The sequence below is a fragment of the Enoplosus armatus genome, chromosome 13, assembly GCF_043641665.1.
Source record: "Enoplosus armatus isolate fEnoArm2 chromosome 13, fEnoArm2.hap1, whole genome shotgun sequence".
Lineage (NCBI taxonomy): Eukaryota > Metazoa > Chordata > Actinopteri > Centrarchiformes > Enoplosidae > Enoplosus > Enoplosus armatus.
The window spans coordinates 2,916,747-2,942,924 of record NC_092192.1 but is presented as its reverse complement, the minus strand read 5'-3'; the positions used below and the strand labels follow the sequence as shown (position 1 = coordinate 2,942,924).

At 39.5% G+C, this 26,178-nt stretch overlaps 2 protein-coding genes across 3 annotated transcripts; both read left to right on the top strand.

The window, feature by feature from the left end:
• Window positions 1–3,307: 3,307 nt before the first annotated feature.
• LOC139295320 (insulin-like) lies at window positions 3,308–4,418 on the top strand. The gene is given in 4 exon segments (XM_070917493.1): window positions 3,308–3,344; window positions 3,347–3,424; window positions 3,884–4,102; window positions 4,252–4,418. Coding segments are annotated over 4 exon segments (501 nt in total).
• Window positions 4,419–6,050: 1,632 nt separating this feature from the next.
• Window positions 6,051–16,615, top strand: nipal4 (NIPA like domain containing 4). 2 transcript variants are annotated; one of them, XM_070917504.1, is made up of 11 exons: window positions 6,051–6,090; window positions 8,710–8,814; window positions 10,279–10,416; window positions 11,321–11,377; window positions 12,569–12,659; window positions 12,894–13,054; window positions 14,026–14,193; window positions 15,392–15,471; window positions 15,757–15,969; window positions 16,397–16,472; window positions 16,506–16,615. In XM_070917504.1, the coding sequence occupies exons 1-11, from the start codon at window positions 6,051–6,053 to the stop codon at window positions 16,613–16,615; spliced, it is 1,239 nt and encodes a 412-aa protein (XP_070773605.1). The 2 variants fall into 2 exon arrangements, with proteins under 2 accessions (XP_070773605.1, XP_070773604.1); XM_070917503.1 differs by having other exon boundaries at window positions 16,397–16,615.
• Window positions 16,616–26,178: the final 9,563 nt, after the last annotated feature.

Genomic DNA, 26,178 nt, shown 5'->3' with positions numbered 1-26,178 from the left:
CCACATATAGAGCGAATTTTAACCAAGGTGTTCCAGTTCCTGTTTGCAGCTGTGATTATTGCTGTGTCTTCGCTCCTCTTCCTCTTCGTCATGTTGGTTTTCTTCATCCTTTTGTTCAAGAAACCTGCCTCTCAGGATGTGAATGGTGGTAAGACAAACTAACAAAACCGATGTCACTCTAATAATCCTTTAATCAAACAAAGAAGGGATCTTTCTCTGACATCAAGATGAGATTTACTGCAGCGTTAATGTTTCTGTTCAACAAAAGTTCATTTCACGTGAGACAATCATGATTCACCCACAAATAAACTGTTAGAAGAAGAAGAAGCAGGAAACTAAACACTCAGAAACAGTGGAGTTCATCATCGGCCAAATGAATAGACTGCACAGACAGTTAGAAAAAATAATACAATGAAAAATGTACTGGTAGACCCCAAGCCATCTTTGACAGCTCAGAAAACATACTTAACGTTGTTTTATCTCTTTGATACTTCATAACTTTTCCTATTTTTATACCTCTGTTTGGGCTCTCAAAGACCCCAGCTGTAAAACAAATTCTAATAAAATGGATTTTCATTTGCTTTATAACTGTGATTGATGTTGATGGTACTTTTAATGAGGCGCCATCCCTCCCAAATCCCAAATAAAGCCCCATTCAGACTGGATTTACATTACAGGGGGAGGTGGGGAATGAAATATTCACTCTGCTGCTCTGTAATTTCACTCATTATTCCAGACGGTATTTTAACCATCAGGAAATTACAAGACATGGACCTTCAGAGGGACGAAGCTAAAAGAGAAAGACAAAAGCCTTCCCAGAGACGTGAAACACATATTGCTATAATTCAGTGTGACCTACACCTCCCAAAGACATCATTATCTCTGATAATCGTGAAGAAACCTCCATAAATCGGCTTGGAAATCATTAAAAAAATAAGACGCTTCAGAACTTGCCTGAGAATTATCACATTTTTAAGTTGTCGTTAGTATCAAAGTAACCCAGTGATAGCTGTCTGTATAACCATGGCTATTCAAATTTCACATCGAGCTGCTTTTCCCACAGAAACAAACTTTAAAACCAAAATACAAGAATGTCGCTGCAGACAGGATTTAAATAAGAGGAGAAACAGCCAGTTCACAGAAAAACAGGAGATAATTGCGGCTGTAATTATTATTACTATTGTGGGGGTGAAAAACTGCCCACATACGCACTCTGGACTGGATTAAAATCGCTGACCATCTTATCTGTAGGACAACATACTGTACATTTCATTGTCTGTAAATTACTTTTGGGCAAACAAAATTAATATATTTGTTCATGCCAATATAACATAAAATGTGACATATGACCTTATTTGGTGTAATAACTATGCTTTATCGCCATTTCATTAAATCCCCTTCTGGTTTTGATAAAGTGAAGCGTTACCACTTCAGTGTTGGCTGAGGAAAACTTTAAGCAGTGCTGAATAAAGAAATGAATGGTTTAAATACATGTGACTGTGTTCTTGCGTTATCCACATGTACTTTCATTTGTTTTTATTTCATCTATTTTTTTTAAATAATGCACAGTGTGGTATCAGCAAATTTACATTTACGTTAAATTTACTGATTACATCCCATTTTCTTCCTGTTTTGGTTTCCATCGTCTTTTTGTGTGACAGTTTTGGTTTCAACAGACTTTGTTGTTTGTCAGCACAAGGCTCAGGTAAGTTAGCTGCTACCATAACAATGCAACGTATAAATTAAAACAACATGTACAAAGGAGAGAAAAGTAAAAATCAATTCAAATGAATCAAATTCAAAGAAAGAAAATTGACAAAAGAATAAAAGACAAAGAATTAGAATTAAGTTGCACTGAGGTAAGTGACCCCATATATACGAGAAAATCAAAGTGCTGCGTATGAAATGCATTAAAGGTACACGAGAGGTTTAATGTGCCGGTCACAACACTTTACCATGCAGGTGGCATAGAGGCAGCAGACCTGGTTTCTAAGAGATCTTTGGAGTGGAGACGTCCTCACTCTGATTCGAAGAAGTTCTCGGAGACACTTCTGAATTAGCGTCCTCCTCCGTCATCAACAGTCTGTCATGGTGACGCTCGCCACGGTTAGTTGAGTTTTCCCTCTTAAGGGACAAACAGGCTGCAACAAGAGCTGTGTCAGCAAACATGTGACAGCCATTAGGCACTCTCTGTATGTGTCCGAGTAGTTAGTTAAGGGTTTCTACGTAGTGAATGAAGACGGCTTTACTGTTCTTAGATCCTAAAGTTTGTCCTGAGGGTGTCGCCAGAGGAAAGGCCGTGACGTTAGCATGTTAACATGCTCACAGATCCATGTAAATTAAAGAGTAAGTCTGGTTTTATTTTATAATGTTTGTCAACAGATCTCATGAAACACTTTCTTCACTTCACTGCCCTCTCTGTGGCTCTCAGCTTCAACCCCACAATAGTTCCTCAGACGTAAATCTTTAAAACCTGCAATAACATAATAATAATAATAATTCTTTAAGAAGGTCCAACTTCAGACCTGTGAGCCAACGGGAAGAGAGTCGAGTCCCCATCCATAATCCAAGACAAACTCTAAGAAAGAGTGAAATGTTCCGGTATAACTCGACAGATATAACTTCATCTTCGGACGTCTGTAAGTAGCATTAGCATTTTAACATTAACAAGGTGTTTAAAAGTAGAGTAGGAGCCTACTTGATGCTTGAAGATTAAACAGCTAATGTGCTGTTAAAGATTAGCTTGTTGTATTTGGTAATGCTGTGTTTGTTAATCAAGTACCTTTTTATCCTGAGCAGGAAGGAATTAAACACACTGGAAAAGATGTTTTTTAATGTCTATATTTCATGTCTACATTTAGAAGACGGTGTGAGTTTCGGCACACATAACTCACTATGGTTTTAAAGGGCCTCTCGAAGCGGCTAACGTCATTATCAATAGTTCTTTCACAGCTAACACGCTACAAGGAAGAATATTTAGCTTGTTTTTTACCTGACAAAAAAACATGACGTTAACGATACTTAACGTCTTGAGCAGAGAAACGTGAATGTTTCCGTTGAGTACACGTCGGGCTGCTGAGCTCAGCAGAAGCAGCAGGAGGCTGATTGGGGATCAGTATTTGTCAGTACGAGGTGATCAGATCATGACGGCTCATTAGCTCTGTTTGTTTTACTAAGAGCTGTAACAAGTCAATCAGAAGTAAACTAATGTGGCAGCTCACCTGTTTGTCCACACACACACACACACACACACACACACACACACACACAGCAGTGGGCGTGTCCAGGTGTTGGTGATGGAGTATAAATGAAGAGGAATCCTTCTGTTCTGCCTCATACCGACCAGCTGCCCTGCTACTGCTCCTCCTCTTCATCACAGAGTCACGTCGTCCATCTCCTCATCCTCCTCCTCCTCCGACTACAGGTGAGCTACTACTCCTTTTCCTCCACTACACCTCCACTTCTTCCTCCAAATCTAGAGGTGAGCTTTCTTTCTCCTCTCCTCCTCCTCCTCCATCACCTCCTCTTCCTCCATCTGTCTCCCCCTCCTTCAACTCCACAGGTGAGCTGCCCCCCTCCTCTTCCTCTTCTTCCTCCACATCTCACCTATTTACACCTCCATCTCCTCCTCTTTTGACTCTACAGGAGAGTTATTCTCCTCTTCCTCCATTACTCTTCCTCCTCTATCTACTCCTTCATCTCCTCCTCCAAGTCTAGAGGTGAGCAGCCGTTTTACAAATGGTAGTATAGATACACTATTTTTAGTAGTTCTCATTAATAAGATGAACCACCTCTTGATCAGTTTTTATTAGGGGCTGGTTGATAAATCGGCCAGGTCGTCATGCTGGCCGATATTAGCTGTTATAGTTTTGAGTATCTAAAGATAAGAAACGTGTGTGTGTTCAGATCTCCTCCAGCATGGCGGCTCTGTGGCTCCAGTCTGTGTCTCTGCTGGTCTTACTGATCATATCGTGGCCGGGCTCCCAGGCCGTCGCGCCCCCACAGCACCTGTGCGGCTCTCACCTGGTCGACGCCCTCTACCTGGTCTGTGGTGAAAGAGGCTTCTTCTATAACCCCAAGAGAGACGTCGACCCTCTGCTGGGTGAGACCACCAACTGTGAACCTGCACGGCATCACTGAACCGGACAGATCGGTCTTCCTTTGAATGATGCAAAGATCTTAAACTCTCTGAACTCAGCATGAATCGTAAAGATACACCAGTGTTAATTCCCCCTTTGTTTGTCCCGTCAGGTTTCCTCCCTCCGAAGGCGGGCGGAGCTGCGGCGGCGGGCGGCGAGAACGAGGTGGCCGAGTTCGCCTTCAAGGACCAGATGGAGATGATGGTGAAGCGAGGCATCGTGGAGCAGTGCTGCCACAAGCCCTGCAACATCTTCGACCTGCAGAACTACTGCAACTGAACAGCGCTTAGCCTGGCTTTGTTTAGCCTAGCCTTGCTGAGCATAGCTTAGCTTAGCTTCTTGGCTAACTTAGCCTGAACCCCCCTCCCACCCCTCACCCCTCCACCCAACCCCTTGCATCAGCAGTGCTGTCCTCTCTCTGAAAAACCAACTGCTGTCAAATGAAGTGCAGAGAAATGGATGAAATTATTTTTCCTAGAAAATAAAGTTTTGTGAATTGAGAGAATATCAAGACACGTGTGTTCATTGATTTTTTTAAATTACTTTCTTTATTGTCACGAGTTCAGTTAGTTAACTAAAGTCAAAATGAGAGCATGTTACGTTGTTTGTGGTTACCATGGTAAATAAATAAACAGTGGTTGAGCAGCTACTTTGTCTTTGTTTACAGTGCAGCCAAACAAACTTTAATAAAGAAGAATATGGAAACAGTAGTTTTAGATAGACACTAACATAAAAGCATGCCCTTTACTTTACTCTTCCTCCTATATCTACTCCTCCACTTCCTCCTCATCCTCCTCTGGCTTTACAGGTGAGTTATTCTACTCTTCCCCCTGTATCTACTCCTTCTATCTATATCTTTCTTTTCTATATCTAACCTCTACTTCAGCTCCTTCTCAAATCCCTGATTGGAAACTAGAGTTTGTTAAGCTACTGCTCCGTGAATAACTCCAAACTTTAATTGATTCTAAATCTTTAAGTTATAGTGGGGTTTTTTTTCTCTCACAGATATAAAAAAAGTCTGAAAATCAAAGAGCTTTAAAATGATTGAGACGCTCATCTAAATGTGGTATTTTAATTATAATCCTCATTTTAACTGTATTAGAAGCACCTCTGGCTATTCATCCATATCCATTTATTTTACATTTAGACATTTTTCCTTCTAATTTATTCTTACTTATCTCCTCATCATCTGATGATGATGATGATGATGATGATGATTAAACGCATCAGCCACGAGGGGGCAGCAATCCCATTCTGAATCAGAGCACCAGCACATTCAGCTGTTAGTACTTTTGTTAAGTTAAACCTTGAAGGACTTTACAGAGCAGTACTGCTACTTTTACTTTACTGTATGAGTACTTCTGCCACCACTGAGAAGTTTAAGGTGAGATGGAAATACTCAAGTAAAGTAGGCCTAAGTACCTCAAATGTGTACTAATATACAGTACAGTTAGTTTCCAATAGGATTGGTCCTTTTATGGGTTTAAACTTTGATTATGCAGCTTTACTTCACGCAGACAGTCTCTTGGAGTCAGTAAATCTTCAGTCTAACAGAGTTTCACTTGTAGTTCCTTTGCTGTGCAGCAGGGCAGGAAAGATGATACACCTGCTGAGTGGCACCGGCTCGGCCCGGCGGGGCGGGGCGGGGTCAGGTGTCGCTTTGTTTACCTCCTCCACCTCTCTGCTGGGTGTTCAGGTGTCCGTGAAGTACCTGTCGGATCTGAGAGAGGACGGCATCATTTCAAGGTTCCGAGTCGAGCTACTGTTCCCGAAGTCGCTGCTTGTGGTCTCAACCGGCCCGATGTACCGGCAGAAAGCGTCGTTCGGTTTCGAGACGTTTTATTGAATCTGTTCACTGAACTCTGGTCGGTTCTGTGTTTCTGTGGTTTGTTTTCTCAACGAAGCAACACGATGCGAGATGTTCACCTGAACAACGAGACGTGCAGGAACGGTAGGACGTTTCCTTCTGATCATGTGAAGAGTTTTACAGGCTTTTATCTCTTTATCGATCTGATCGATCTGATCGATGTTTTTGACTCTGATGTGTTTCCTTGTCAAGGAGCTTTACAGTACGTTAAATACTGTGCTTAGTACAATGTTTGGGTACTTGTACACTAACTTACTTGAGTAGTTTAACGTCACTGCATTTATCTGAAGTAAGTAGCCTGTAAACTACAAGTTAAGTACAGTTTTGAGATACTTTACTTGAGTATTTTCATTTTATGTTACTCAGCTATATTTCAGAGGGGATTCTTATTCTTTTTACACCACTAATGTATTTGATCAATTGTGTCATCTTCTGCATGATGAATACGTTTGAATACTTTTACTCATGTAAAGTTTTGAATGTGTTTACATTGTGCTAGTATTACTTTTAAGGTGTGCAACTAACAATTATTTTCACCTAATTTGACAATTTTATTAAATTGCTAATTGTTTGGTCCATAAAATATCAGATTATTTTTTTCAAATGCCCACGAAGTCCAGGTTAAAACATTCAGATGTCTTGTTTTGTCCAAAACCCAAAGATGTAAATGTGCTTTCGTATCATAGAAGACTAAGAAATCATTCTGAATTCATTCTTATAAATGATTTAAATGATTAATCAATTATCAAAATGGTTGCCAATACATTTTTTGTTTATCGACTAATCGACTATTAGCTCTAATACTTTTACTTTTTCCGTCACTGAAAAGTGCATTTGAGATAAATAAAAGATTGCGAATCCATTCCTGTGTGATATAAAGTGTCGTGACACTTTAGGACAAAGATTCATATTTAAAAAGATTAAAATGTCTAAATCATCAATGTGCTTTTACACAATACAAAAGTATTTATCCCGTCAATTACTAACTGATATTCACCTCCAAAGTGTTGTGGAGTATAATCGCTCTGAATCCATGGCAACATTATACTTCCTGTTTACATCCCAAGCTTTATGGGAACTGTAGTTCCAAAACTTACAGCATGATTATACCACAAACAGAAGCAAGACAAAGAATAATAATTGGAGTTACAAGATGTTGATGGTCTCCATTTTGCCTGAGGGGGGCCACAGCCTCACACCTTGAAATAAAAACTCCATTAACACAGATTTAAAAGAAAATGTTTACCTGCTTATGAAGACTTGAAGGACAGAAATCCATCATGACTGTTAATAATGACCTCAGATTTATAAATATTCAACTAATAGAAGGTTTGTGACACCCATTTTTTTAATGTAAGTGAGTTTAAAGAAATTACGGTAATGTTTGATTTTACAGGCTCGTAATTTCCTGCAAAGAATGATGTAATTTGGTACTAATTATATCTCCATTAAAGCCCAAGTAAATATTCATCCATTATTAATTTATTATTAGAAACGTGATTCTCTATATTTTATATACGAATGAATGCTTGCCTGCAGAGGAATGTCACATGTTTGCATGTTCAGCTGACCCACTCTGCTCTGACTAAAAGCAATTAATCGGAATTAATTAATCGGAAGTGCACCAACTGAACAGCATTTGCCTTGTCATTAGTACCAAATGACTTTCCAGGAAGCGTCATGGAAATTAGTCAGAAATTAAGGACCCGTAAAATAAAGAAAGTCTTTTCTTCTTGTGATGGTGAAGTGACCTCTGACTTTCACCTCCATGTTTTCATTCCATCGACATTAAAGTGTTTTATTATGTTTAGTGTCCAGTTCTCGTGAAGAGCCATCCTACCTGCTGCACAGTCTCTGTTATCTTAGCCGCTGTAGACTGAGGCCTCAGTGTTGGCAGTGTAAATATTGAACTTCTCTGCCAGGTTATGCTGCCTGTCTGCTCTCCTCATGTTACTCTGATCAGCACAGTGGTCAGACCAGTATTACGCAACCCTGCACCAGTCACATAAACAGGTTTAAAATGGTTTTTAAACATAAACACACAACATTAACAAACAGATCCGCCGTGCTGGGCAGACGCTGCACGGATTAAGACAGATTCTAACTTCAGTTTGAGGTCATGACGTCTGATCAATCACCTGATGGAAGAACAATATGGACGATCGGCAAGATTTTGGTTGTCTGTCTGCAGTTTGAGCAGTTCCACGGCCCCATTTTCAACATGGCTGCTGTCAATTTACAAACTGTAGTGAGCTTGTTTTAGTATTACTGCAGTATTATTTTACATGTTGTGGCTAAAACTGTAGTATTGACTGAGACTGAGCTGTGATAGAAAACTGAACTTCTCTGCAGAGCAGGCAGATCAGATTGCACACAGTAACGCTGTTACTTGTTTTTCTTTTAAACCATTTTTTACTTAACAAAACGTCCTCAAATGTGAAATATTATCTAAACAAGTAAACCCCTGATCAAAGAATAAGTAGACAAGACGATGAAACAACTTTCAGGACTTCTGACGGTCTGTGCTACGAAAATATTTTGGTCAATACCAAAAAAGTATTTGATGCCATAAATAGCCATATCAGTGTATTTATGTATTTCCTGTCCTTGACTTACAGAACGTAAACAGGAAACGAGAATAAAAGGTTTGAACAATCCCAGATTATCAAAGCTAACTGGTTTTGATGCTCTCGGTCTCTGCAGGGTCTGTGGTCAGGTTGTGGTGCGGCTCTCAGTCCGCAGTGTGTTTGGTCGCTGGAGATCAAACGCCGTTCTACACACACCTGGACAACAGCACACAAACTACAGGTACACACACACACACACACACACACCCCTAATCTTAATGGACGGGAGGGGTCTTTGTTTAGGGTTAAAGCTCCATGTTTGCTGCTTATGAGTGGTCTTTGCTTGTGTGTAAACATCCTTGTTTATGGATTAAAATCTGCCTCTCTGTGTTTATTGAATAATAAAGCAGAGACACTTCTACTGACTGAAACACTGTTTCATGAGTATAAATGTGTATACAAAGAAAAAAACCTCAAATCTTTTGTTAACAAGAGGAAAATGTCTGCATTATGAATCTTAAATGAAAGCTTGAGGTTGAAGTTACTGCAGTCTTTTAGTGTGAGTTTTACTGTAGACGGACCCAAGAGACAAAGTCTTCCTCTATTTATAGTTTGTGCGTCAGCTGCTCCCACAGTTGGGGGATAATGTACATAATAATGCATCCGAGTCTCGCCTGTTATGTCAGAGGAGTTTGGCTGAACTGAACGTCCAAATCCAAGCTAGTTTGCGGACAACAAAAGGACAAAAACTCATTTATGGTGAATATTTAACAAAAACCTTTAAATGCAATTAATTAAGTTTCATTTAGATTTTGCTTTAATAAAGCCAAGTCAAGTAAAGAACAATAAAAAAGATCATTAGATTAGCTATTCAACATTTATATTTCCATACTCAAATTGATTTAAACTTTTACCTTTTTGTTATTCCATTTACTAATATTTTCTTAAGGCATATCTTTTTATCATTGTTTCTGTTTTTACCCAACAATTATTTTATCTGTTTTTTATTTGTCTTTTTGATTTAACTTTATCCACTTATTGTATTTATCCTAGTTTTATTTTCATGATTATTTGCTTTATTCTAAAGCACGTTGTGTCGCATTGTATGCATGAATTGTGTTATAGAAACAAAATGTATTATTATTATTGATAATAATCTGCCTCTCATATTCTGTCCCATATTTGCCTGTTGTTACATCTACAGTCTCTGTTTCCTTTTTGATTAAATCAGTGTCCCTAAAAACACAAACAGCAGCAACAGGAGCTCTGATTGGAGAGCAGCACTTTGCAGCACGTCTATTAGAAACCAAACAATGAATCGAGAACGTGATTTGCAGATATTGAAAATGCCGCCCTGGTTGGCTGGAGTCTACTGGTCATAATTAAATGTTGAAAAAGTCAATAATTACTCCGCCTTCACAGCCAGCCGTTAAATTCAAATCAGAAAATGTAATATTAGTGATACAATATAATATTAAAATACACATGTTAACGTGTAGATTTATACACAGGACCATATTGTCGTGTGAAAATATTACACATCCACAAACAAGGCTCACTGGAGTGACTATTTAACTCGATGTTGGTTAATTTGTTATCATGAATTCTTTATATTTATTCCGGGTCTGATAAAGTTATTAAACACACATCCTGCAGGTACACACCCTCATAAACACACACTCGGTGACTGAATGATTGTTTTCAGACGTACAGACAAACCGCACCTACAACCCGTGGCTTGGCCTGATTCTGGCCCTGCTGTCCGCCTTCCTGATTGGTGGGAGCGTCATTCTGAAGAAGAAGGCTCTCCTCCGATTGGCCAGCAACGGACAAACCAGAGCAGGTGAGCAGAGACGTAGAGGAGGTCTCACTCCTGTCTGAATGGGTTTTTTTTTTTATTACTTTTGAATAATAATAATTTTGTGTTGAAACTAAAGGCGAGTGTCTTTTTAGTGTAATCAGTCACATGCTAACATGAATCAATAATGTTTATGATGAAAAAAGTGATTTATTTCCACGAGATTTGGACGTCAGCATCAGTCATCATGCAGTACTGCAGTTGTATCATGTTGATGCTTTCTAGGATGATATTGACTATGATTGACTTTGTTGTCTGTAAAAAAATCAAGCTCAGAAGACAAACAATAAATAAAACATGGACCATAAGAAAACATAATGTGCAGAATATTTGGTGTTTTGTTTGTCAATGCATCCTCAGTTGCACCAACAGCAAATGAACTGCTGTATAATCTGATTGTAAGTAGCTTTGACAAAACAAAGTGTGAAAATGTTCACCATGTGAGACTGTTTATCTGCAGGAAGGTTCAACGGCTGATTTTCAAGGAAATAAATTGAAACAAATGCCTGGAAGACATGAATGAACGTGAAACTCGACATATGATTAGTTGTCGGTTGTTGCTAAAATATGTTCAAACATTGTTCTGATCCAAGTCGAGCATAAAACCGTGGTGGGAACTGGACTGTGAAAGACTGTTTGGACTCCTATGAAACAAGTGGTCAATTAGGGAGTTGCTAATCTTGGACACAATCTGTTTTTATAGTTTGATTCTTGTCACCTGTCAGGCCTGTTTTTACAGATTTATTGTTTTCTAAGACTGAATCTTGTTATCTCGAGATATCAAAGTATTGTCTCGTGATCAGGATGTAATTACCTCTTGAAATTAGAATTTTACTTAATAAAATAATGTGTTTTTGTATGTAAAATATGACTTTGTGTGTTTTTTTAGGTGATGGAGGTCATGGCTACCTGAAGGACTGGCTGTGGTGGGGAGGCCTGCTAACCAGTAAGAATTTTAGTTTATAATCCACAGCGCTGTGTAAATCTGACTATAGAATAATACATTTTAGGGAATGATCTTGTTTGCTTTGTTATCAGTTGAATTTCTGTCTGTCTAGTACAGAGATTTGTAGATTCACAACCTGTTTAGCCTAGCTTAGCACAAAGACTGGAAACTGCTAGCCTAGCTCCATCAAAAGGGAAAAAATACACCTTCCAACAAGTGTGCCTCAACACCCTAAAACCTTTGTACGATCCAGACTTTATTCCTTCAAATCAAACCTTCTAACAACTCCAAAGTTTGATTATCATGTTTAATTTGCTGAGGTGTGTTCAGACAGTGAGCTGCTTTGCTTTGCGTTCTGTCTTTTGAATCGATGGCTGAAGGGCACAGATTTCCACCACCAGCTACAGCTGCCGTCATGTTTACAGTGGAAACAATGGAGGCCACAACGGCAACCACTCTGTAGCCACGTTTCCATCCAAACTTAGTGGAAATTTTGACAAAATTTCAGAATACCTAAAGTACCTTCTGAGCCACAGTAAGTATTACTGGAAATTTACAGGAGCATAAAGAAGGTGTACAGAGCTGGTGAATTACTGTAGCTGTTGAGCTAACTGCTAACATGCCGGCCAGCTGGGAACATGTTAGTCAGAATAGCTCTAACTCGCTAACAGCACAATAAGTTCACACAGTTTATTCAAGACGTATTTGTACCATCGGCGGTCGTCTCATAGTGGACAGCAGAGCAGACGGGTTTTTGAGCAAAGGTTTTAAACTGCACACATCACAAAAGAAATGTGTGGAAAATGTTCAATATCCTACGAAGGAAATCTCCCTTTCAGTTTTGAGGGCATTGTTAGCTATTTAGGTTCCTTGGAGTTTTGCTGTCTGACTGCGCATAAATGTTTATTTTTTTTTCTTTTGATGGAGCTAGGCCAGCGGATTCCCCCTGCTTCCAGTCTTTGTGCTAAGCTAGGCTAAACCCATCCTATACCTATGAAACAGATATCCTTTCTCTCATCTGACTCAGACAACAAGCATGTTCTCCTTCTCATAAAAATATTGAATTTAAAAGATTTATTTATGTTGTAATGTTATTCCAGATGTTATCAGTAGTCACATGATGTTTTTCACCGTGTGCATGTGGATTAGTCTGCAGACGCCTTTTCATTTGACTGCTCTGTGTCTCTGCAGTGGGCGCAGGAGAAGCCTGTAACTTTGCCGCCTACATGTTTGCTCCGGCCACGCTGGTGACTCCGCTGGGAGCTCTGAGTGTCCTCATCAGGTAGCCGTAGTTCAATAAAGTTTCAGTTTAACTGCACTTTATCAGCACACAAGTGTTGAAAAGCGAAAAGCTTCACGGTAAATACAAAAGCTGTTAAAGGTCACATTGACAGACAGGTCTTTTGTTCTGGAGTCAAAACACACACAAGGTTTTCAGAATGAATAATACGTTGTTTTTTTTGTCTCTGTTTTTGGTGATTAATGGATAAATTGACTTGCTGTGTGTGTGTTTCAGTGCAGTTCTGTCCTCCCACCTGTTGGGGGAGGTGTTGAACGTGGTGGGGAAGCTCGGCTGCCTGCTGTGTGTGCTGGGAAGCATCTTGTTGGTTATCCACGCCCCACAGGAACAGGAAGTGACATCACTACAGGACATGGCCAGCAAGTTGCTGCAGCCTGGTGAGGGGGGGTTAATGACGTCGGTCAGTCAGTGTGTTTACATGCAGTTCACCTGGTTACTGACAACTTCCTGTGGTTACCTAATTTGATAAATTATATTACAATTATAGTTTTCATTTGGTTCAGACATTACTGTTCCCCTCTCTGACTTTTCATCTAGCGCCACCATCAGGTCAAAAGTTTCACTTGTCCCATACTTACTACAAACACCTGCAAAACTAAGCTGTGCTTTGTGTTTAGTGCTAATTAGCAAAAGTTAGCATGCTAATACGCTAAACTAAGATGATGAGCACAGTAAACATTATACCTGCTGAACATCAGCATGTTAGCAGTTTGAGCATGTTAGCATGTCGACATTAGCATGTAGCTCAAAGCGGGCGGTAGACTCTTGTTTTCATGCACACGACTTCCAGTACAGATACATAAAGAATACTTTTTTCACCTCAAAGGTAAACGTGTTTACAAAATCCCTTTTTATCTAGCAGAAGTAAGACAACGTCCTCAAATGTTAAATACGGTCTAAACACAAGCAGCTGTACAAGAAGTAAATAAAGTACAGTTGAAAAGTTTTTTGCTTAAATCATGAGCTAATCTATTTCTTGGACAGACTCAGTAACTCCCTGAAGCTTTGGACAGAGCCAGGCTAGCTGTTTCACCCTATTTCCAGTCTTTAGGCTAAGCTAAGCTAACTGTCTGCTGGCTGCAGCTTCATATTCACAGCACAGACATGAGAGAAACCAGGTGGACACAGCTGGACTTCTGTAGGACATTCAAATGTGCAGCAGCTGAAATGTGACTCTGGCTCTTTGCCTACAACATGAGAGTGAAACAAACAGAGAGACACTTGACCTGCCCTCACAAAGCTCACTGGCTGTTGTATAAATACTTTAAGTTCTATAAAATGTTGTTTTACATTCGTATATTTCACATTTCACGTGTGTTTCCAGTAATAACTCTGATGTGTGTGTTAGGTTTCTTGGTGTACATGTCGGCGGTGTTGCTGCTGTGTGCGGTGCTCGTGCTGTATTTCTCTCCTCGGGTCGGTCGCTCCAACATCTTCGTCTACATCAGCATCTGCTCGCTGCTCGGAGCCTTCACCGTCTCCTCCGTGAAGGGCCTCGCCATCGCCATCAACACCGGTGAGAGACAACAGACATGTTTTTACACGTTACACAAACGGATTATTAATGCCCGGAAACGGAAACAAAAGCCAAAATATTGCAAAGAATAAAACTTGTACAACACAGTTAACACTAACTGTTCCAGCTCCGTCAGTCCACCACAGCGAACAAAAACAAAGAATAAAAATGGCAACAAATGACAACAAAACACACATTGTGACATTTTCATTTTTTATCCTTTTTATCCGAAACCTTTCTTACTTTTTCCTGTAGTCGGATTCAGCTATAACTGCAACTAATGGTTCTTTGGTCTATAAAGCATAAATAAAATGTGAAAAATGCCTCTCACAATTTCCAAGAGCCCTGAGGTGATGTTTACAAATGTTGTTTAGTCTGACTAACAAAAAAGGATCACGTCCAAAACAAAAAATATTCAGTTAACAAAGACAGAAAACAGAGACATTAGAGAAACTGCAACCAGATAATTATTTGTAATTTTTACTTGAAAAATGACAGAATTGATTCATTGAATAGTCAAATAATCGACTAATCACAGCTGTAGATTCAATGAACTCTCTTAACTGCACAAGCTTGTTTCAGTCTGATGAACGCCACCTGCTGCACAGTTGTGAGTTTCCTTATTAGCATAATCAATGCCTCTAAAATGGCCATATAAAGCTTCCTGTTCTGCTGTTTGTGGACATGTTTCATTCACAAAACTGTCGCCAAAGATTAGAATTTCTCACCAAAGTTTAGCAGTGTTAATAATCTTATTAGAGGACCTGAAAGAATTAGAAAATATTAATAATACAGCTGCCAACGACGTCATCAGAGCAGAGCTAACAGGGAATAGTTTGACGGGAACTTAGATGCTAAAAAAGCGCCTTTCTAAAGCAAAGCGGTCCATGACTAATATGAGAGGAGGTCATGTGACAGTCACGGAGATATTCGACAAAAGTTACAGCAGGTGATGTTTCGCTGTCGAGGACGATACTGAACAGAGACCTGCAGAAACACTCTCCGGTTCTGTGTGAGTGTTTCTTCAATGAGGCTTAATATCTTTATTCTTTAGTCTTTATTCGGATCATCAGTTTCCATAAAGTGGTCGCTAGTCTTCCTGAGGTCCACACAAGAACAATAAAAATAAAGTTTTATTTATTAATATCAATATCTGTGGACAGAGGAAATCGGTACTCATTATCCTTTTTCTGTCCAGTGTTTGATGATGTCTCAGTGCTTGCTAGTCCTCTCACCTGGATCCTGCTGCTCACTCTCATCGTCTCCATAATAACGCAGGTGAGCTGTTAAGTTCTCTTTATCCTGTTTATATAGCAAGTCTGTTTCTTAGTGACATTTCTGCTTAATAGCCAAAAAGAAATGTGGTGCCTGTAAGTCTGAGCTGAACTCAAACCCTAAATGAGAGACAGGCAGATAGAATCAGAGGAGCCAGGGAGTTGTTTCACTGTCATACTGAAGACCAGAGTTTTCAAAGTCATCCACCCCGTAGAGCAGTGTGTTTTCAGGGGGAACGCCAAAAAACCAGGAACATCTGTGTTTTAATCTGTCTGTCGCTGCCTGCAGGTGAACTACCTGAACAAGTCTCTGGACACCTTCAACACCCTGATGGTCTACCCGATCTACTACGTCCTCTTCACCACCGTGGTTCTGTCCACCTCCATCATCCTCTTCCAGGAGTGGAGGAGCATGGCGGCCGTGGACGTGGTCACGACGCTGGGAGCCTTCCTGGTCATCGTGGTGGGCGTGGGCATGCTCCACCTCTTCAGAGAGCTGCAGGTCGGTGCCCTCTCCCCTCCACGTTGATGAGTTTTTGTGGCTTAAATTTTAGCTCCACTCAAAGTTTCTGATGGCTGATTTTTAACAGACGGAAACGTCACTGTTGGACAGATTGTCATGACTTTTCATCCATCAAAAGGTCAACTTTTGTACTTCAGTTCAGGACAAAATACTTAATTAAAAATGAAGGTGATCTGTTCTCATAAACAAACAAAAGTTATGTTCACACTGACTGTTACTCACCAAAAAATGCATCGTGTTTATTTCCGTCTTCCGTCCGACTTCAGTACTTTTTGGGTAACTGTGTCTCAATTGTCTATTCCCTGTCCATACTTTTAGGATCTTAATGCTACAGAATACAACAATGTTTTAGACAACAATGTTTGTGTTTGTCCCTTTCCTGTTGACATGTTTTGATGTCTTGCAGGTGACGATGAAGCAGCTGACCAATCAGCTGTCTCAGCCAGTGGAGAGGGAGGGGCTTGCGGAGGAGGTTTCAGCCAGTGGACGAGAAGAAGTAGGAGGAAGAGAAGAAGGAGGAAGGAGGAATAAAAGAGAGGATAAATACGGACTGATGGACAACATGGTGATAGAGAGTCTGCCTCCTATGAGAGAGGAAGGGCCGAGAGTCTTCATCATCAGCTGAAAGCCACAGAAGAAGGACGGAGACACAGCTTTGCATTTCCTGTCTGGACTTTGTAGTTCAGACTGGTCAGTGCTGTAGTCCTCTCTCTGACTGATACTGTAAGTCTTCTGCACTTTTTTAAAGGTCCAGGCTTCTAGTTTGACAGATTTCCAGTTCACCATTGAGGTCCACCAGCTTTCACTCAAAACAGAAAACATTTCCATGACCACACTGCAGGTCCTGGACAGAAATCTGAGGGAACTTGGACCCCATTTACACTTAACTCACTTTATGCATCTTTGATCAGCTGTTGTTATTCAAGATATCAATGTACAACCAAACGACTACAAAGAGATGCAAAACAGTACCACAAAGAGACATAAAACAACCACAAAGAGACACGAAACTACTCCAAAGAGAATTAAAGCGACAATAAAGAGACACAAAATAACTTCAAAGCAACATAAAATCCCATCCAGATGTTCTCCAGATATCAGACATTTAAAATGAGGAGTGTAAATGTGGCCACTGTCAGTTGAAAAGATAAAGAAAGTCTCTGCTACACCTTCACATCACCTTATTTACTGTTTTCCTTTCCTCTTGAAGGAGGCGAGAGACGTGTTGTATTATATATGTAAATGTTCACCAGCTTCCTTCTTTAACTGGTTTCTTTATGTATGATTTAAAGGAAACGGCTGGTGTTGTTCAGTATCTGTCAACAAATCTCATGAAAAACCAAAACCAACAGTGTGTCAGTCTGTCTCTCAGTGCTCTGACTTCTCCTCCGTCAGTTTTTAAAAAATACTTGCAGCCGATTATCACCTGTCTTTTTTTTTTAGAGTAGCTGTGATCTGATGATGCCACCTGAAACCCGGTTCTGAATGGGGATCAGTCGTAAATAAATGATAACCTGCAGGGCCACACCCCCCCCCCCCCCCCCCCCCCCCCCCCCCAGTAGTAGTGTAGTAGTGTAACTTGAGAGCAGAGACCTGCGGTTACGTTTTACTCGAGTCGATGACAACAGTGCTTGTTACCATAGCTGCAACAAAATCGGCCAGTAAAAAGTAAATACACCCAAAATCAAGATCGTGATCCTCTCTCAGTTTCAAATGTAGCAGGAGAGTTAATCTGGCCCGTAGTTTTAATAACTATATCTAATTTAGTAACAACAGATGTGACCGTAGATAACTGTGCTGTATTCAGAGGTTCATGTTACAGCTGACGAACAGAAACTTGAATCGCTCTTTGATCAGTTCATTGTTGGTTTTGGTCTTTTCATGGATTTGTTGACGGCAAGAAAAAAGAAAAAAAAACAAACTAAACAAAGAGGCTTCAGTCTTTTTGGTGGGAAACGTTGCAACATTTCAATAAGATATCTTTCCATTGCACTTTATTCACTTTGATTATCATCTCAAGACCTGTACGGACTTGAAACACAGCTCATGACTTTATATACTAATACTAATATACTAATAATATAAATCATCTTATTTCTGCCTTCACTGTAAAAAATGTTGAATGAGAATATTTCTTCTCTTTAACTGTGTTGTATTTCTACGCAGTAAATGTCAAACAGACGGGTGAGTTTGCTTTAATTGAAAGAAAAACAAACATATCAGGGATAAAACCTTGTTTTTAGACGTCTTTGCTTCCTGTCAGTCGAGGTTTCTGTCCTCTGATTTTAAACCGTCATGTTTCAGTTATTGCTGTCGTCCTCTCTGGTGATGGCCGGAGTTTATGAAGCAGCCAGACTACACAGACTGAACATCATTCAGTGTTCACGATAACTTTAACTCTATTTCACATGAAAGATTAAAACAAATGCTTAAACAATCAGTTTATTATTTCCTCTTTTCAAAGCACGTTTTTAATGGAGTGGATCTGGTTTTTAAAGGTGTTTTGGTCCTTTCTGAGGGCAGGAAGCTGTTGCTTATCCTCTCTTAGGTGAAACTCTTGTGACGGTTCATTTCAAAGTAGCTCAGAAAGCCGTCTCGTGTTCATTTAGAGTATATAAATATACACATCACTTAAAAAGATGTATATATTTTTAAACACTTATTTGGAAAGAATTTTGCCACAACCCTGGCAAGTTTTGTGTACACTGAATGATGATCAGTAGTGAAAAGAAGTGTGTGTGTGTGTGTGTGTGTGTGTGTGTGTCTGCGGCTGAAGACTTGTGTTTATGAAGCACAGAGGAACAAACTAACCAAACTAATTAAAGACTTACACAGTGTTCAGATGCTACACAGTCTTTTTCAGGTTTTAGTCGATTCAACAAACATCACATGTATTTTTGCATTAATGACCATCAATTTCAAAAGCCACATCTGTATTTTTAAATCTATCTGCAGCAGGTTTCTTTGTTTGTTTGTATGTTTTGGGAAATGAGAAGCATTTGTGTGCTCAAACTAAATGCAAAAACTCTGATTTATTCTGATGCCTTAAACTCACATCATCAAACTATCTTTCCTGTTTTTAAATACATCTTTAGAATATAATATATAGTTTCAATAAAGACTTGTGACCAGGATCAGTTATTGTATTGCTGTTTATTCTATTGCTGTTACTATTTTCAGTATCAATCTGACAAAATTTTTGTTATTAAAAGGTCAGTTAATCGTTTTATATAAAACAAGAGACAGAAGTGATTCTTCAAACTGTTTATTTAGTCCAACAAAATAAAGATAGATATTACAACGATATTCAGTTTACAATTCACTTAACTTTATTTGAGCCATTAAAGTCCATTTTAGACAAAAAGAAAAGATAAAGCAAACAAGCTTTAGTTTTACAGAACTTTTAAAACAAAAGTTACAAAGTGCTTTACAGGAAGAAAAATACAAGACAGAGAAGAAACTATTTAAAAACTGAGTTACTGTAAATGTTCAAAACCACAAATACAAAGTCATAAAAACAAAGAAAACATTTTTACTTGTTTTTGATGTGCACTGATTTTGGTTCTCTAAAACTTTGTGGGAGTTTGTTTCAGAGTCGAGGAGCAACAACAAAAACCTTCATTACCTTTTAGTTTTTCAGCTAGAAGTCCTGAAGGTCAAAGAGGTCAGAGGTCAACAGCTCTAATCACGAGGGACCTTACCATCCTGGTCCTTGTATGTCAACAGTAAAGTTCCCAGAAGTAACAGTGAGCCAATGGAGAGAAGCTGAAACAACATTGTATTTAGTCTAATACTAAAGTATTAAGGTATTTAAATTCAGGGATCAGCTTTATCGTCATTATAAAACACAGGATTACACAATGAAATGCAGTTTTATCCCCGTCCACACTGCATGCGCCGAAAATGTATAAAGAAATATTTTGAATTAGAATAGAATAAAACATGAAAGTAAGCAATAAAATAGAACAAAGTATTTAAAAGCAGCACTGAAGGAAGAAATGAATGAAAACAATTATATTTACAAGGAAGACAGTTATATACATTCATTTGTGTGTATAAATACACAAAAAAAACATGTTAGCATTGTCATTGTGTTATGTTAGCATGCTGATGTTAGCATTGAAGTACAGCGTCACGGAGCTGCGAGGCTCAGGCTTGTGAAACATTAAATTTGAGTAACTTTGCATAAAGAAAACATGATGGATAAGAATAAGCTAGGAACAGATTCATCGTTTCAGCACTCGTTCTGTCGTTCTTCACATGATTTATTTTTCCAGTCGATGGTGTTCATCTCTGCTTGTTGGCCAGCGTTGATGATTACGCTGTTCTGGCTCTGCTGCTTCTCCTGTGGGGAAACTCTCTCTCACAGAGGAGTGATCTCTGAAGAGTTTAGCCAGTAACCTCAGCGGACTAATTATCCAGCAGCAGAATCACCAGGAAACAGACAGACAGACAGACAGACTGAGTTGTCAGACAGGAAACTCAACAACCTGCAGGCAGTTAGTGAGAGTCTCGGGATATCTGGAAGTTCCTCAAACTCTTCCCACGCTGGCGCTGCAGAGGAATTTGAATTGCAAACTACGGTTACATCCTGCAGCGCTGCAGCCTGAGCAGGTCACTGCACGCCACATTCAGCGCTCATTAACAACAAAAACACTCAGACTTGCAAGTGCTGAACAGATTCTGTGAGTCGGTGAGGAGTCGTGAGCATTAACCAACTCTTTCACTTAAATCTGAGGCAGTTTGGATGCTCGCATTGACGCTTTCCTTGTGAAGGAAACAAACTTAGAAAGATAAAGAGGAGTTTTAAATATACAAAGAGGGTTTCCATCCACCTGTTTTTATGCACTGCCTGAGTATAAACGCCGAAAATTAAATAAAAAAACTTGAAATATATGCAACAAAGTTTTTACTCCATGAGGTGTAAAAATTGGTGAATTGTTAAAAAGCAAATGGAAACAGACTTTGTGAATAAATGATGACGTACATGACGCATGTGGTGCAAACGTCACTGAAGAGGAAACATCAGGAAACTGTAACCTTCCTCACATTAACACATAAAACTAACAGAAATGTCACGTTTCCGTCATGTTTTCCATCATTTAAGCTTTGACCGGAGCTCTTTTAATGACGTCATCTCGTTGTGTCCTCTTCTTCTTTTTCTTCTTCATCGCTGTGTCTGTCGGGTGGTTTCACAGAAGTTAGAGCAGAAGCCTTTTAGAGCTTTTCTCTGAAAACATCTGCAGCCAGAAACGACTGAGAGCGGTGAGAGTGAACAGCTCAGTAAAGCTGAGGGCCGTAAACCCAAAACAATGAGCTGAAACTCACTTTAAAGCCGCGCCCATCTTCTTTCTTTCTCCGGTGAGAGTAACATAAACAGACATTTTAACACAGGTGGCACTAATAACATTCAAAATGGCTCCTGTAATCAATGACAGTGAGCCAGCATGAATAATTCTACGTGAACATCCCAAATGTGTTAACTTCACAGGATTGAGGGACTCGTGTTTCCTCAGAGCTGAAATAAGTGACCTGAGACGTCCTCCGTGACGGCGCATCGGATCAGTTTCAGGTCAATTGAGGAGCGAGCAAATGAGGCAAGTTTGTTTGTATAGAAGCTGCAGCTGACCTCAACGAGGCCCGGGGACACATTACATCAATGCAAATCTCTGGATTATTGTTGATGCACAGTTTCTGCTCACTGTGAACATTTGCATATTCTCTCCATTTTACACCTCTTTTTAATGTACATTTCCATTTTGTGTTTATGATTGCAGGACTTGCAGTACTTTTGACCGTTTCACCAAAACACAAAAGCAAATTCCTAATATGTGAGAAGCAGCTCAGCAATAAACTGGATTTCTGATTCTAAGCAACAATTCAAAAGCTTTAAATGAGACATAAAGGCATTAAGAAACAAGACGATATAAAAATACATTTAAATGGGATTTTAAAGAGTAAAATAAAATAAAATAGAAGTTAAAAACAAGCTAACATAAGATAAGTAGAATAAAAATGACAAATTGAACTTAATATAATGCAGTGGTGCTTTAAAACCTTGTTTAAGAAAGTTAGAAAATAGAAAATAAACCATTCAGAGCTTAATTTATTAATTTAAATATACACTGTATATTTAAGTATTTTTGTAAATTTACTTACAACATACAAAGGGCTGGAAACAAAACCAAAATGTGGGTTACAGTAAGGTAAATACTGCGTACCCCAAAGCTACGCAGTATTTACAAATATAAATAATAAATAGAATATAATTTTTCTCTTTTCTTCTAAAATGACCAATAAAGTGTGACAGATAAACTCAAGGACACGTTTTAAATTGAGACATAAATCCTTTAATTCTTATATATATATACTCTTAACTAAATAAGGGGATTGGGAGCCAGAAACTGAAGCAGCTAAATGGAATTCAGCCATCATTCAATTTATTATTTAGTCCTTTTCCTACTGAAACATGTCAAAATGTCTTGTGTTAAAAAGGCCCGTCGCGTTTCCTCCTTCATGTCCTCCAGACGTCCACGTGGTGTCACTGTGATACAAGACATCGTCCACACACACAGCAGCACTGAACATTACCATTAATCACACTGCATGTATAAAATATTAGACACACACACACACACACACACACACACACACACACACAAACACACACACACACACACACACACAGAGACGCCTGAGCTGCAGCTCCATTAAAAACACACTTCAGACACCTTTTTTAAAGCCTGAAATCCTCCACTCGTCTCGTCTAGTCTGCGTGTCTTTATCTCCTGCTGTGTGCTAATTGGTATTCAGAAATTCAATAAAGGGAAAATGTGTTTTTACCTGGATTCACCTCCACAGTGAACACGAGCAGCGACCTGAATGTTCAGCAGGCTGTTCATGAGGAATCCCACTAAATGTTGTTGGCTGTCAGCTGCAGCCTAAAGTCACCACATGTACATGAAGTCAGCACGTCATGAGCTGTACGAACTAATGATGACGATTTCATTCCTCTGAGCCAAAGAGCTCCACTGTCGTCCCAAAACTATTAAAGCACGCCAGTGAGCCACACTGTTGCAGTGGGTGACATGTTCCTTCATCACCATGAACACACACACTGTAGTTTATTTTGACACAGTCCCACACACACACCTTCCCGCTGCCCCAAATACTCACTAGAGCACCAAATGTGGATTCATCACCGCTGAAAATAGTCCCCAACGGATGCACCATTTCCTCCTGTTTGCTAAAAACGACAGTGAACAGCTGTTTTAGGAAATTGCTGAGCCCTTTTTTTTTTTTTTTAAATGGTACGATACGATACATGAGTTGTTTTTAAAGATTTACGCCACAGACAGGAAGTCAAAGTAATGAGAGTTGGACTGAAGGCCCCTTTACAATGTGTGATCTCTGAGACGAAAGCTGATCTTTAGAGGGAACCGTGGTGTCTTTAGTCGTTAATACAAAATGATGGTGTTGTCAATTTCTTCTTCATTCCCCGGATGTAGGCGATGATTCGATGATGGAAGGAGACTCCGCTGATACTGACTTTTCACATAATGTTCTTTATTTGCATCAAAGATCAGGATCAACAGGCATGCGCATCTTGACCTGTACAGCACCCGTAGCCGAATCAGTACTGCTGCCCCGAACACTGTTTAAACTCTTCTTTTATACATTTAGGCATACATAGGGTCCTACTATAATTCATGAATCTATAAACTTATATTTCCCTAGGGTCCCTCAGTACCCCAAAACCTATGATATACAAGTTATTTGGACAGCAGTCTAGGGGTCAAGGAAAAGAGACCTCTATCGCATAACTCCCACATTCCAAGGGAGACACCCAAACAATAATGAATCTTATCAGTATGGGGCCCCAACATCTGCTAGTTATTTACCTGGAACATTGCATACGTGACAACTTTGTACTGATATCATTTTATGAAAAGATTACTTTTATGATTAGTATCAAATAATACACATCAATGGTCCTTGATTTCTTTCTTTGGGAACGATTCAGAATACTCTGGTGTCACACAAAACAACGTTATTATCACTCATCACACAATCTGATGGCCTGGTGTTGATTTCAGATTGACACAGATTGCCAATAAACTGTCACAGTCCAACTTCAGCCCTCTCATTCATTTCAATGAGACCAGTCTGTTGGCGCCAACGCATGTCCTATTTCGTTATATTTCTATTAACATTAATATCCAACATTTCGCTGATTTGCATTTCTTGTATTGAGTCTGTTTTTATTTTTAACGTTAATATTCTCTTTTCTTTTTGTTATTGATCTGCTTGCTTATAATTGATCTCAAATGATCGGCAGACTGGACTTCCTGGATCGTACTTCTCACCTTAACCATCGCAGCTCCCTGCACTGTTTCAACGCCGTGCTGTTTTCGGTCTGAATCCCCACTTAAGGCACCTTAACAGTTGTTGGTCTTAGTCTGATAACAGAAACATAGAATAACACCAGACTTCTATTTTAACTTTAGGCAGTTTTGTGTGAAATGTGCAGTGAAGAGGTTGACGCAGGTTTTCCGACCTTCTTCTTCTTCTTCTTCTTGCAGCTCCTCCCATCGTCTCTGCAGTCATTCAGCACATGACGATAATAATAATAATCGCAGCTCTATCTGCGGCTGCTGATAAGGACTCTCGCTGTAACAAGTCACTGTAGACCAAAAAGCCTTAATTACATTTTGCACGCTTTGATTGGCTTTTGTTAATTCCCTGACAGCCAATCAGCTCGGCTCCTCTGTCTGGGTTGCTCAACTTGCGTCGATGTTTGATGGTCATTTTAAACCCCCATAATCCTCTCTGAGAGGTCGAACCGGCTGCCTCGTAGACGCAAACACAAAAGGCTTCAGTTTTTTTCCCTCCTTCCTGTGGCGGTCTGACAGCTTCAGTGTCGTTTATGCACTTTTCTTCTTATCTGACAGTTTTCAACAGATGTTCCTCCATAATTCCTCCATAAATCGTCCGTCTGCTTCCACGACTTCGTCATTATGTTGTGTCGTGTGTGATTCTCTAATCCCTCAATACAAACCGGAGCTTCATCATGCTGCTGCTGCGTCTGTGTGTGTCGGACATGGATGAGTGTTTGTGTGTTTGCATGTTAAATGTGTGTGTATGTCAGCGTTAAGCGTGTATTGTGAACTATGATTTGCGGTCCACTGTGTTCCTCCCACTCAGAGACGAACATGTTGGATTAGTTCACATTTTGTCAACTCTGTCTTGAAACAGCACTCACATGTGTATTAAACGAGTTATTGGTTTGGTAATTGTTCCTCCGCACTGGCAGCGAAGCTAGGAGGAGAAATCGTTTTTTGGCTTTGTGTATATTTGGATTTTGGATATCTGTTTAATGACATTTTTTATTTGCACTCTTTCCTACTTTTTTTCTCTCAGGATGAATAAAGTTCTCTTTATCGTCTCTTAATGGATCCCTCCTTAATGCAGTATAAATGTAAGTGAGAAATGTGAGCGACAGAATCATTTTAAACTCCAACCAGCTAATATGAGGCTTTAGCAGTCACTAAAAATATAAGTATGGAAGATACCCACTGAAATATCTCACCAACTGTTGGCTGAATTGCCATGAAATTTGGTTCAGACATTCACGGTTCCGAGAGGATGAATCCAAATAACTTTGGTGATCCTCCTTTTTCATCTAGCGCCATCATCAGGTCGAATTTTTAATTTGTTTGTAGTTAAATAGGCAGGTGGAAACGCACATTATATCTTTGGTATAAAGTCGAGTAACAGGGATATGTTGAATGTATTAAATGTTCATTTTCAATGCTTTAAGCAGCACGACTAAATTACATTCACTTCCATTGTTTCAGGGTTGGAGGCAGAAATCTCAAAACCTGAAAAGTATGTGCACGGAGAGATGCCACCACAGAAGAGAGATAAAATGTTTTTCAAACAACACGGTATAGAAAAGAGCAGGATGAAGTGCTGAAGATAGCAAACATGTACAAAACAGAAGGGTATTGAAGACATTTTGAGGTTGAAACATGTTTATTAAACGTGTCTTTTATGCTTTTGTTTCGTCTTTCGACACTTTTTTTTCTTCCATCATGTCAGGTTGTGTCTCCCTCAGGACATCACCGTCTGATTCAGTACAAAAAGGAGTTAAATTAAACCTCCTGTCACTTCACTACAGCGACGACG